The 11720-nt window shown below is 45.9% G+C and overlaps 1 protein-coding gene across 2 annotated transcripts; it reads right to left on the bottom strand.

Moving 5' to 3' along the window:
• Positions 1 to 3805: 3805 nt before the first annotated feature.
• On the bottom strand, positions 3806 to 10786 carry LOC118086694 (cytochrome P450 2A3-like). 2 transcript variants are annotated; one of them, XM_060275495.1, is made up of 9 exons: positions 10607 to 10786; positions 9317 to 9479; positions 8782 to 8931; positions 8284 to 8444; positions 7199 to 7375; positions 5159 to 5300; positions 4744 to 4931; positions 4079 to 4220; positions 3806 to 3987 (listed from the first exon to the last, which is right to left on the bottom strand). In XM_060275495.1, the coding sequence occupies exons 1-9, from the start codon at positions 10784 to 10786 to the stop codon at positions 3806 to 3808; spliced, it is 1485 nt and encodes a 494-aa protein (XP_060131478.1). The 2 variants fall into 2 exon arrangements, with proteins under 2 accessions (XP_060131478.1, XP_060131479.1); XM_060275496.1 differs by lacking the exon at positions 9317 to 9479 and having other exon boundaries at positions 10594 to 10786.
• Positions 10787 to 11720: the final 934 nt, after the last annotated feature.

The raw sequence follows: 11720 nt of genomic DNA, 5'->3' as shown, positions 1-11720 counted from the left end.
AAGAACCCGCTTCTTGAAGTTGTGCAACTTGTTTACTCTCTGCTCAACATCTTCTTTCAGGTCAAGAGAAGACCTTCCAGAGCAAAGTTCAGATGGACAGATAGTGGTGAAAGGGAGTTGCCTGCACCAACCAAGGGAGCTTCAAGGAGTCCCAGAGGCAAGCACAATTCTCTCACCCCATTGCTCAGAATTCTGAATCATTTGACAGGGTCTCTGCTGGTCTAAGACTAGGAGGAGAGCAGCTGAGAAAGAGGCTGCAAAGGGGTGGCTGCGGCAGTGATAGAGTAGTCCAGGGAGTCAACGATAGAGACAGAATCCCAGAATCAAATACAAGGGCAGGCCCACATAAAGTGCATTGCAGTAGTCCCCAACAATGGTGTAAGCAGAACAGGAACAGGCAGGGGGAAAGCATCACCATTTATTGCACAGAATGCAGCACCATTTGTCAACCACACACACACACACACAGTATATGAGCTTTTCTCAGGGAGAAACTCACCAAATAAGCCAAGCATTGAAAGTGGGTGGTGACATGAGTAGGCATGGCCACATTTATCTTAAAAACCCTCAAGGTCCCTTTATTGGGGCCAACACAGAATGTCACAAAATACTGCGCATGCCTCTGAGTACAGCAGGACTTCTTTATCAGGCTGGACGTTAAGCACAGTGAGGACCATTGGGAATTATGTGGAGAAATATGATTTGGTATTAAAAACAAAAGGCCTGCCTTGATTTTCGCTGCATAGCCTTCAAAAAGGCATGGCTATGGAGGTTGTCATCTTGAGCACATGCACTTCAGAGATCAGTTTACCAGAACACTCGGAAACTGGGGCATTTGAACAGAAATAGCACTGGGCCGGTTAGGCTGAGGGCTTCTTCCAGTGGACAGAGAATGTTAGTGTGCAGTTCTCATAAGCTCACCTGAAAAGGGACATTTTAGAGTTGAGAATAGACTCAGGAAAGGACAACCAAGATTATCAAAGGGATGGAGCAACTTCGCTATGTTGAAAGATTGCAGCCTTTTTAGCTTAGATAAAAAGTAATATGGGACCTGATACAATTTTATAAAATTATGCATGACATGGAGAAAGTGCATAGAGAAGTTTTTCTCTCTCATGACACTACAGGGAGTTTTAACACATTTCAGAAAAGCCCTCTTGATTATTTGGCTGTGTGTGTGAGAGAGGGGGAAGTTTGTGGTTTGTGGTCACGACAGCTCCGAGGCGTTGCTGCATATCAGCATAATATTTCAACCATGTCGTGGGTTCAAGCCCCACCTTAGAAAAAAACTCCTGTATTGCAGGGGGTTGGACTAGATGACCCTTGTGGTCCCTTCCGACTACAATTCTATGATTCTATTGATATATTACCATAGCATATGCATCATTCTGCTTTCTTGAATTGTCCTACTCCTAGGCATAGCAGCCAACTCCTAGAGGCCTAGGTGCCTCTCCCCCCCCCCAAATTACTGGTAAATACCATATTTGAAAGAGTCATGTTGATGTGCTTTCTATGTGGGGCTTATCTGCCCCCCCCTAGTATTTTATTAAGGATGGAAGAGGGAGGGAAGGAAGGAAGAAATAGAGAGTGATAACTCATATTTGTAGATCACTGGATGTTTGTGGTAGATCAATGGTAGGTCACTGGCACCCCTAAAAAAAGCTCACCCAAAATTTTCCTCCTCCCTAAAAAAAGTTGAACTATGACCTGAAGCCCTAAACAAAAATGGGCCTCCCTCCCTCCTAAAAGAAGCTCAACAAGTTTGACATAAACCCCCCAAAACAGGGCTTCCCTTCCTTAAAAAAACTCAACAGCTTTGACCTGAACAAGAGAAGTGAGAGATCTACAAGGGGGTAGATCACTCCCAGTTTTAAACTCTGTGAGTAGATCAGAGTCTCTTGGGAGGTGGCCACCCCTGATTTACAGTATACAGATGCAGGAGGAGGGGCAGACTGGAACACCCCTGCTTAAATAAACATCACTGTCAAAGCTACACCCCCCTTTCTTATTCACTTCCTTTTAGCCTTGCAGAGCCACCTTAGTCAAATTGAATCCTCTGCACCCTCATTAAATCGCCAATAGAACTCTTAATGTGATTCCTGAATGCTCATTAACAACTTCCACTGAATAACAATAGGGTGAAGTGGTCAGGTATCGAATATTGCCTGGGGATATCTGCTCCATTGTCTTAACTGCTTAACTACTGGTAGCGACTTTGCTTTATTTATTTGATGTGTTTTTGTTACAGCTGTGTCCCCCCCCCCCCAGGAAGCGGAGACTTAGCTGCTCTTGCTAAAGCAAAGCTTTTTCCACTTCAGTTTTTGGAGGGGAAAAGTGCTGGGTATGGTCTGTAAAATACATTAATTTTTTGCTTCTAGGGGGGGGGCAGCTGCCCCCTCCTGCCCCCTGCCTACGCCCATGATGGGAATACCAGCCCAGACCCTGTGTTGTGACACATATTGCAACCCCACCGGCTGCAGTTAACCACGGGCTCAGCGGTGGCCGTCCCTGAATTCCGGCACCATACAACAGCAGACCCGTTCGCCAGGGATAAACTCGCAGTGCTAAGAGAAGGTAGTCCTGGGGTGGATCCGTTTTCTGAGAAGAATGGTCTACTATACCACAGAGAGGCGCTGTATGTGCCAGACAGGGAACTGTGGGCAAGGGTGCTGCGCCAATGTCATGACTGTCCAACGGCGGGCCATTTCGGGCGCTACAAGACACTGTATCATGTGATACACCACTTTTGGTGGCCGCAAGTGCGGAAGGATGTTTGGGAGTACGTCAGAGCCTGTGAGGTCTGCCAGCAGGCCAGGAGGCCATGGGAAGCGCCAGCGGGACTCCTGCAACCTCTACCCACTCCAGAAGGACCATGGGAACCAATAGCCATGGACTTCATCACAGACCTCCCGGCTTCACAACATCAGATGGTGTTCTGGGTGGTTGTGGATCTTTTCACCAAGATGGCCCACTTCGTGGTCTGTAAGGACTGCCGACAGCCCAAGAAACAGCCCGTCTGTTCATTGATAATATTTTCTGGCTGTACGGGCTACCTCGTCACATCATGTCAGATAGAGGACCCCAGTTCACTTCCCAGTGATAATGAATGGTTAACACCAGAATATATGAAGGGAATTATTGTAATATTTTTAAATGCAGTAGAACTATGAGATGATTAGGATTCCCTCTGATCTCAAAGAATGGGAAGCCAGCTAAATAGTAAATAAATAAATAAATAATTTATAATTAGGCATAACATTGGGATTGTTTGATTATTGGATTATAGGTATAATCTGGAATATATTATTTGGTTTGATTGGAAATTTTTAATGAATATTATTTTTTAAAAAACAAAACAGTCAGGGCACATAATATGGAAGGTAGAGTCAACTGTCCTACAAGAAAGTGGAGTCAAAAGACAGCTCCAAAGTGAAATCTGTAATCTCTTTATTCACAACATGGCAATAGCAGACGACATTAGAATTTTGTAGGGTGATTTTACAGCTGTGGTTCGGGTATGCCTTATAAATAGAAATGCAGGCAAAAGAAGAGAATAGAGAACCAAGACAAAATATTTGATCTTACAGCTTCCACAATTAGAGGTGCAGCAGAAAAATAAACATTCACAAGATACTAATATACTAAACATGTAGACAAAGAAAATAATTCCAGAAAATAGGAAAATGTTAAACATTGTCATTGCTAAATTTATGGTGGTGTGGACATTAGATTGTGTGTGTACCTTCTTTAGGTGGCCAATGTGGGTGACAATGGGATTCTGCTTCTCCAAGACACCTGACCACCTTCAGAGAGGAATGGCACACATTTCATAAAAATGCGGAACAGTGGCAAAGCCAACCAGCATGGGAGAGATGTCTATCTTTTCAGGTGGGATGGGAGATTTGAGGCAGAAGTTCTGCAGGATGCTGGTGAGGATGAGGAAGAGCTCCATCCGAGCGAGGTGCTCCCCAAAGCAATAGCGTTTCCCTAGGAAAGAGAAGGAAGGTGAATACAGGCTTTCAGGGGGCTGTTATAAAGAGCTTGGGAGTGGTTTGGAAAGGGAAGGGGACTCACTCACCAACCGAGAAAGGCATAAAAGCCTTATTCTTCTTGAACTGCCCATTGTCATCCAGGAAATGTTGGGGGTCAAACACATCTGGTCTTGCAAAATGTTTGGGGTCTCTCAGCACAGATCCAAGCACAGGGAAGACTTCAGTCCCCTGAACAAGAGAGGGAGAGAATCTAAGAATCATAGAATTGCAGAGCTGGATAGGATCCTGTGGGCCATCTAGTGCAACCACCTGTGACAAAGAAATCTCAACTAAAGCATCCATTACAGATGGCCATCCAACCTCGGTTGGAAAAACCTTAATGGAAAGAGATTCCACCACCTTCTGAGGCAGCCCATTCCACAGCCCCAAAGCTATTACCCTCAAAGAGTTCTTCCTGATGCGAAGGGAAGAGGGAAATGTTTAGAATGAAACCCCTTTAAGCCCTGTAACTACCAACACTCCTTTGGGGAAGGCAGCACTAGAAGATGTGGAACCAACACCAAATCATCTGGCTGGGTTCTTCAGGTCTTATTCTGGATTTGACTCGGATACCCCCAAAATGATGATGGCAGACCAGTCAGAGACAGAGGTGCCTCAGGGGAATTTGCTAGCCCACAAAACATGTCTGTAAATTGTACTGGAGGGTGGAGCAGAAGAGTAGGAGGCTCAGGAATAAATGAAACCACAGTACCTTGGGAATGGTGTATCCCCGGAACTTGGTATCACAGGTCACACGTCTTGCTAAACTCAAGGGGAGCATGTCACCAAATCTCTGGATCTCGTGGATCACAGCATCCGTATAGGGCATCAGGGGACGGTCATCCATGTTGGGAATGCGATTCAGGCCAATCACATGTTCAATCTCTTCGTGGACTTTCTCTGTTGAGAAATCAGCAGGATGAGACCAAAAGTGCTATTTGCACCTTCCAGGGAGCTAAAGAAGAATCCCAGCTCATAGCTGGGAAAACAAAGAGGGACCCTCCCATAGGAAGGCAAGGACACATGTCCATTTGTACCTTCCGGGGAGCTAAACAAGAATCCCAGTTCATAACTGGCAAAAACAAAGACGTTTCTCCACCCTCCTTTTCACCTGCTTCAGCATTCACCTTCAATCTCCGGGTATTTCAGAAGAAGCAGAATCCCATAGCGCAAGGTGGTGCTGACTGTTTCTGTGCCACCAAAGAAGATGTTAGCTGTCGTATAAACCAAATTTTCTAGGAAGAACTCTGAGTTTGGGTTTTCCTTTTCCTAGCAAGAAGAAAAAGGAGAAAGAGGATGATTCACAGATTATATTTTGGGATAGGCTACTATCCAACTGCCTCCTGTCTATGAAGCTCTCTCCCCCCTACTGATTGGCTGAGCTGCAGTGATGTCATGCTCAATCCAATGAGGGGGAGGGGACAGTCGTGGAGTGCTGAAAAGGAGCCCAGTAATTGTGTGGGGAACAGATGGTTGGGTGGAGTGGGAGGGAGGTGTCACACAGTCCTTTTGCGCAAAACGGTTACATAGGCAAAGGAGAGGTGCCTGCTGAATCAGGCCCATCTAGTCCAGCATCCTGTTTTCACAGCAGCCAACCAGATGCCCCACTGGGAAGGAGGGTTCGAACAGAAGAGTCTTCTCCCCTCCCGTGGTTTCCAACAAACTGTATTGAGAAGCATGGTTGCAACCAACTGCGGAGCGCAGGGTACAGCCATCCTGGCCAATAGCCTTCAATAGAACTCTCCTCATCATTGTGTCTAATCCTCTTTTAAAGCCATCCATGAAATTCATGGCGTGCTATAATGTTAGAGAGAACATAATGAAAATGATTTATAGATGGCATCATACTCCAGCAAAACTTATTAAAATATAGAAAGGCAGATCACCAATCTGCTGGAGATGCAAAAAAGAGACTGGGTCATACTTACACATGTGGTGGAACTGCACAGTCATCCATGAATTTTGGGATAAATTATACAGTGGTACCTCGGGTTACTTTCTGCCAACCTAGCAGTTCAAAAGCATGTCAAAGTGCAAGTAGATAAATAGGTACCGCTCCGGCAGGAAGGTAAACAGCGTTTCTGTGCGCTGCTCTGGTTTCACCAGAAGCGGCTTAGTCATGCTGGACATATGACCCCGTGAAGCTGTACGCCGGCTGCCTCGGTCAGTAAAGTGAGATGAGCGCCACAACCCCAGAGTCGTCCGCAACTAGACCGAATGGTCAGGGGTCCCTTTCCCTTTCCCTCGGGTTACAGATGCCTCAGGTTACAGACTCCGCTAACCCAGAAATAGTACCTCAGGTTAAGAACTTTGTTTCAGGATGAGAACAGAAATCGTGCTCCGGTGGCGTGGTGGCAGCGGGAGGCCCCATTAGCTAAAGTGGTACCTCAGGTTAAGAACAGTTTCAGGTTAAGAACAGACCTCCAGAATGAATTAAGTTCTTAACCCGAGGTACCACTATACATTGAATTCAAAAAGTTATTTAGATTTACATTCGGAAAAAGGCCAGAAGCCTTCCTCCTAGGAATAATGACAGCGGAAATCGGAAAAGCTTTAAGGCCATTGTTTATGTATGGAACTACAGCAGCCAGAATATTAGTGGTAAGAAATTGGAAAAAAGAAACAGTACCCACGATAATAGAATGGCAGACGCTTATGACTGAATACCTCCAACTGGCAAAGATGACAGGGAAAGTAAGAGGGCTTTCCAATCAGAAAGTATACAAAGAGTGGAAATTATTAAAAGATTACTTAAAAACATACAGTACAAGTAACAAGCTCCTTGCAGAATTCAATTGATCCTTGTAAAACACAATGTGTAAATGTTAATTTACTAGAGTACACGAAGATAAATAAGGGTAACAGAAGGCTGTGCGCTAAATGTAAATAACGATAGAGGTACAATGAGAAGAATTGGAAGTTTTATTTAGAAATTTAATGAATGATTTTATAATAATGCAAATTTCTTTTTTCAGTGTTTTTTTCTTTTTTCCTCTCGTTTCGAATTAACCTTTTCTTTTTATCTTTATGTATGTATATGTATGTGTATATATTTGTATTTTAATTCAATAAAGATTTATTAAAGAAAGAAAGACAGACAGAAACAGAGTCTACAAAGTTTCTGTCCACAGAAATTCATCATAGTCCTTAGAAGAACATAATCTTACCTGCTGCATTTTCACTAGGAAGCAATCAATGAAATCTCGAGGGTTGTTGGGGTCCAGGGTCTCCATGTTTGCTTTTGCCTTCTTTGTAATAAACTCCTTCAGACCCAACAGCTTCTTGAAGGTTTTATCTTGTGGGCCAGGCAGGTGCTGCATGATGCCCGAGAACATGTCGTACAGCTGTGTTTGGAGGAATGCAGAGTTCAGTGGAGGAAGAGAGAGAAAAGATATTGAACAAATTCAGTTTAGATTGATTTTGGGGGCAGGCAGAAGCAGGAGTTCCTCCCTCCCTTGGGTCATCGTTATCATGAAAGGTTTGGGAAAAACAGGAGTCTTGAAAAGAAGGGAGACTGGAAAAGTGTGGAATTCAAGCTTCAGTGCCTCAATCTGAGATTTGCTCTGGTTGAAGCAAAGTGTAAACTGGCTCCGGGCAGAGCCTGACCAAAGAGCAAGGCAGATAAGGTGTTGCAGCACCATGGAGAGCTCAGAGTGAGATGCTTGCTCCAACACATGGGCGTAGGCGGGGGAGGGGGCAGTTGCCCCCCTAGAACCAAAAGCTGAAGGGCGCAGCGTGGCGGCCACAGGCTTACGCTCCCCGCGCGCTTTTGGAGCTTCGCGCCGGGAGCGGGAGCCTGGGGCCGCCTCCTTGGAAGAGCTGAAAGGCGCAGGCCACGTAGCCCCGCCCATATTCCCACTGTGGCCCCTCCCCTCCTGTGCCTTGGCCACGCCCCTTGCCCTCCTAATTTTGATCCTGGGTACGCCCCTGCTCCAACAGATATCAAAACCATTTTTAAGCTTCTCCCAAGTTCTGCCCACTTGTGGAGAACCTGCGTAGTTTCTGCTGGTATGGAAGACTGTAATATTAGCTTTTCTGGTCAGGCTCACTCAGACCCCTGAATGTGATCTAGCTCCTTAGCTGGTGATGCTGCAGCTTCTAACCCTGTGTCTTGACCATTGCTGGACTTTGGGGTAATGAGAGAGCCCCACCCAGTGGTGGCTGTCCTGCATACCATGCCTTGAGTAGATAAAGAGAAATTGCATTATTCACAAACTCACGATGGAAGTCCTCCACTTCTCCTCCAATTTACCTGTCCCCAAGAGGTGGAAGTAAACTGGAAGGTTTCCAGCATAGTGAGGAGCATGGAGAGAAACTCCTGATCTTCGTATTCAAAGCGGTTGCCAAAGGTGATGGAGCTGATGATGTTGGACACTGAGCGGCTCAGGACAAAAGTTGGGTCAAAGGGTTCACCTAGAAAGAGAGACCCCCAAGTCACTCAACCCTGGAGCAAATCAAGGCAAGCCTTTGCAAATCAATCCAGTCTTTAATGGTTTTTTCTTTTATCTGCAGATTTCTCCCTCGCTGTTCATCTAAAGCCCTCAAGGTGGCTTGCAGAATATTAATTAGAAGAGTATCACATAAAAACAACAATTAATTCTTATTGTAAAAACTCATGAAACATCATCTAAATTAAACCCAAAGATTCTGTTTATCAGCATTAAATTCTCAGCTAACTGCCAACAGTTTCCATTACAGTATCTGTAAGCCATTATGCCACATTTCTTGAAGATACCAAAACTGAGCTCACTTTTTGTTGCCCTCAGGGATTCCAGCAGGAAGTGGGTCTCCTCCAGGATCCGCTCTTCGGCGGATCTCTTTCCCATCCCAAAATTCCTCAGCGTCGTGATGGAGAATCGGCGTAGCGGTTTGGCCCGTTCCCAGGTACAGAAGCAAACCCCTAAAAAGCAAAGGAGGAGTAAAGGGAAGGAGGAGGAGGAGGAGAATGTGCACTCAGTGGGAATGTGGCTGAAAACACACAGTGATGGAGATTCCCCCCCACCTCCAACAAATAATAATGATGAAAATGTCTTCATTTTCAAATCTTGTGCAGTTTTAAAGTTCAGAATTCAGGTTTTGGGAGAACATCCTAAGATATGTGTGGTGTTTTTTTTATATGGAGAGAGACTCCCAGGCTCACTTACCTCCTCAGTAAAATGGAAATAACAATAATCTATGGCACAGAACCACCATTGAGACACTCCAGTACTATGCTTGCTAAAAGGTGCCATATAAATGCCAGTAATAATGTGCTCTGGCCAAGGACTGCCCAAGAAGAGACTGACCGTAACCCTGGAAAAGCCAGTCAAACGTGGCATGCACTCCACGGCCGCTGAACTCTTCAGCCTTGTCCACCAGGGCCTCCTTCACAGCATCGTATCCACACAAGACCACAACACGGCGAGGCCCTAAGTGGATGGTGTAGACAGGACCATATTTTTCATGGATCTGTGAAAAGAGAGCACAAGGAGAGCCTGCTGGATCAGGTTAAAAGGGAGCACATCTAGAGTCCATTATCCTGTCCTTAGAGTGACCAGCCAGATGCCCTCATGTGGTTTCCAGAAACTGGGATGCAGAGGCATTGCTGCCTCCAACTGTGGAGGCAAAGCAGATCCATTGCGGCTATCAGCTATCGGCAGTTCCCTCCATTCCCAAATTCCATGAAACAGAATAATGAAGAGAGAAAATCTGTATCTACAGCACCAAAGTTACCTTTCCGGGGTGCAAGCCTGGGCAGTGTGTAGGGGGTTCCTGGACAAGATCCTATTCACAGCCTCAGTGATGTGGCCCGAGGGGAAACAAAGCAATACACTTGCACCAGCTTGGCTGCAGGAGTTGCCAGAAGGAGGTGAGCAAGACATCATCCAAGCGCCTTAGGGACTCCACTCTGGATTTGCATATGGTCTAATCTTTATCCCCCAAAGATATCTCACAAGGCAGCGGGTACAGATTTCCCCTCCCCTCGGGGTTTCCTCCTTTCCCATGAATGAGTGTAATCACAAAGCAGTGGTGGTTTAGGATAAGAGTTCTCCTAGGTTTTCTTCCTTCTCAGGTTGATGAGCCCCTTCTGTCCCCCATTTCTCTCTTCATGCAGAAACTGCTTTCTTGACTGTTGGACCTGCATTTGGTCTCAGTCTTCTGCAGCTGATCATCGCATACTAGGCACCTCCCTAACTAACTAAGGGTTTGCAACCCACTGGATTCCTTCACCTGTTTCAGCCGGTGAGTTTCAGCTGTTTCCTGGCGTCTGGCCACTGTTGCATGCTGACAGCTTCTTGGAGCCATGGAGGGGAGAGGGAATTAACAACCCAAAAGGAACATGCTGTGTCCCCCACCAGGTATACTGCTTCTCCCCAACACCTCATAGACCTCAGAGAGATCAAAAGTTGGAGAATGTGGTGGAAGGAGAGTTATGAGGAGATGTTGTGTCAAGTGGGGGGGGGAGAGAGAGAGAGAGAGAGAGAGAGGTTGGGTGGGTGGGTGGATATGAGTTATCTTCATTAAGCAGCAGTATACAAAACGATTTGATAATAACAAATCAGAGAGTGGATAACTGACACACTATAGAAAGTTACCTTTATGAGTGAACGGTACATATCACTTGTGTTGACTTGGAGCAGGTTCCCAATGAAGGGGAGGGGTGTTGGTCCAGGTGGCATCTGGCTTTTGCGGTGCATCTGCTGCCATGTTGAGAGGACCATCAGGCAAGAGAGGCAGATGACCAGGAAAAGGGCTGCTGCTCCCAGGGGATCCATGGGGAGGTTGCGGGTCTCCTGTGGAGCTCTACAGGCAATGTGTTACTGACCAGCTGGGAAGAGAAAATACCTGCCCAGCCTGACTTGAGCCTTTTACATATCTTTGAAAGAACCCGCTTCTTGAAGTTGTGCAACTTGTTTACTCTCTGCTCAACATCTTCTTTCAGGTCAAGAGAAGACCTTCCAGAGCAAAGTTCAGATGGACAGATAGTGGTGAAAGGGAGTTGCCTGCACCAACCAAGGGAGCTTCAAGGAGTCCCAGAGGCAAGCACAATTCTCTCACCCCATTGCTCAGAATTCTGAATCATTTGACAGGGTCTCTGCTGGTCTAAGACTAGGAGGAGAGCAGCTGAGAAAGAGGCTGCAAAGGGGTGGCTGCGGCAGTGATAGAGTAGTCCAGGGAGTCAATGATAGAGACAGAATCCCAGAATCAAATACAAGGGCAGGCCCACATAAAGTGCATTGCAGTAGTCCCCAACAATGGTGTAAGCAGAACAGGAACAGGCAGGGGCAAAGCACCACCATTTATGTCAAAGGAAGAATGCAGCACCATTTGTCAACCATATATATATAAGCTTTTCTCAGGGAGAAGCCCACCAAATCAGCCAAACATTGAAAGTGGGTATTTGTGACATGAGCAGGCATGGTCACTTTTATCTTGAAAACCCTCAAAGTTCCTTTATTCCACAAGCCTCTGAGTACAGCAGGACTTCTTTATCAGGCTGGACGTTAAGCACAGTGAGGGCCATTGGGAATTATGTGGAGAAATATGGCTTGGTATTAAAAAGAAAAGGCCTGCTTTGATTTTTTTTGCTGCATAGCCTTCAAAAAGGCATGGCTATGGAGGTTGTCATCTTGAGCACATGCACTTCAGATATCAGTTTACAAGAACGCTCGGAAACTGGGTCATTTGAACAGAAATAGAACTGGGCCG

Source organism: Zootoca vivipara, chromosome 6 (genome assembly GCF_963506605.1).
Source record: "Zootoca vivipara chromosome 6, rZooViv1.1, whole genome shotgun sequence".
In the NCBI taxonomy this organism is placed as follows: domain Eukaryota; kingdom Metazoa; phylum Chordata; class Lepidosauria; order Squamata; family Lacertidae; genus Zootoca; species Zootoca vivipara.
This window is presented reverse-complemented; position numbering and strand designations above follow the sequence as displayed.

Bases quoted from the DNA above. Each gene is read 5' to 3' on its own strand.
- LOC118086694 (XM_060275495.1), bottom strand. From the start codon at position 10,786: ATGGATCCCCTGGGAGCAGCAGCCCTTTTCCTGGTCATCTGCCTCTCT. The intron at 9,480-10,606 runs GTAACTTTCTAT...CTCTTTTCACAG, and splicing joins TGTACCGTTCACTCATAAAG to ATCCATGAAAAATATGGTCC. The intron at 4,221-4,743 runs GTACTGTGGTTT...TCTCTTGTTCAG, and splicing joins GGGGATACACCATTCCCAAG to GGGACTGAAGTCTTCCCTGT.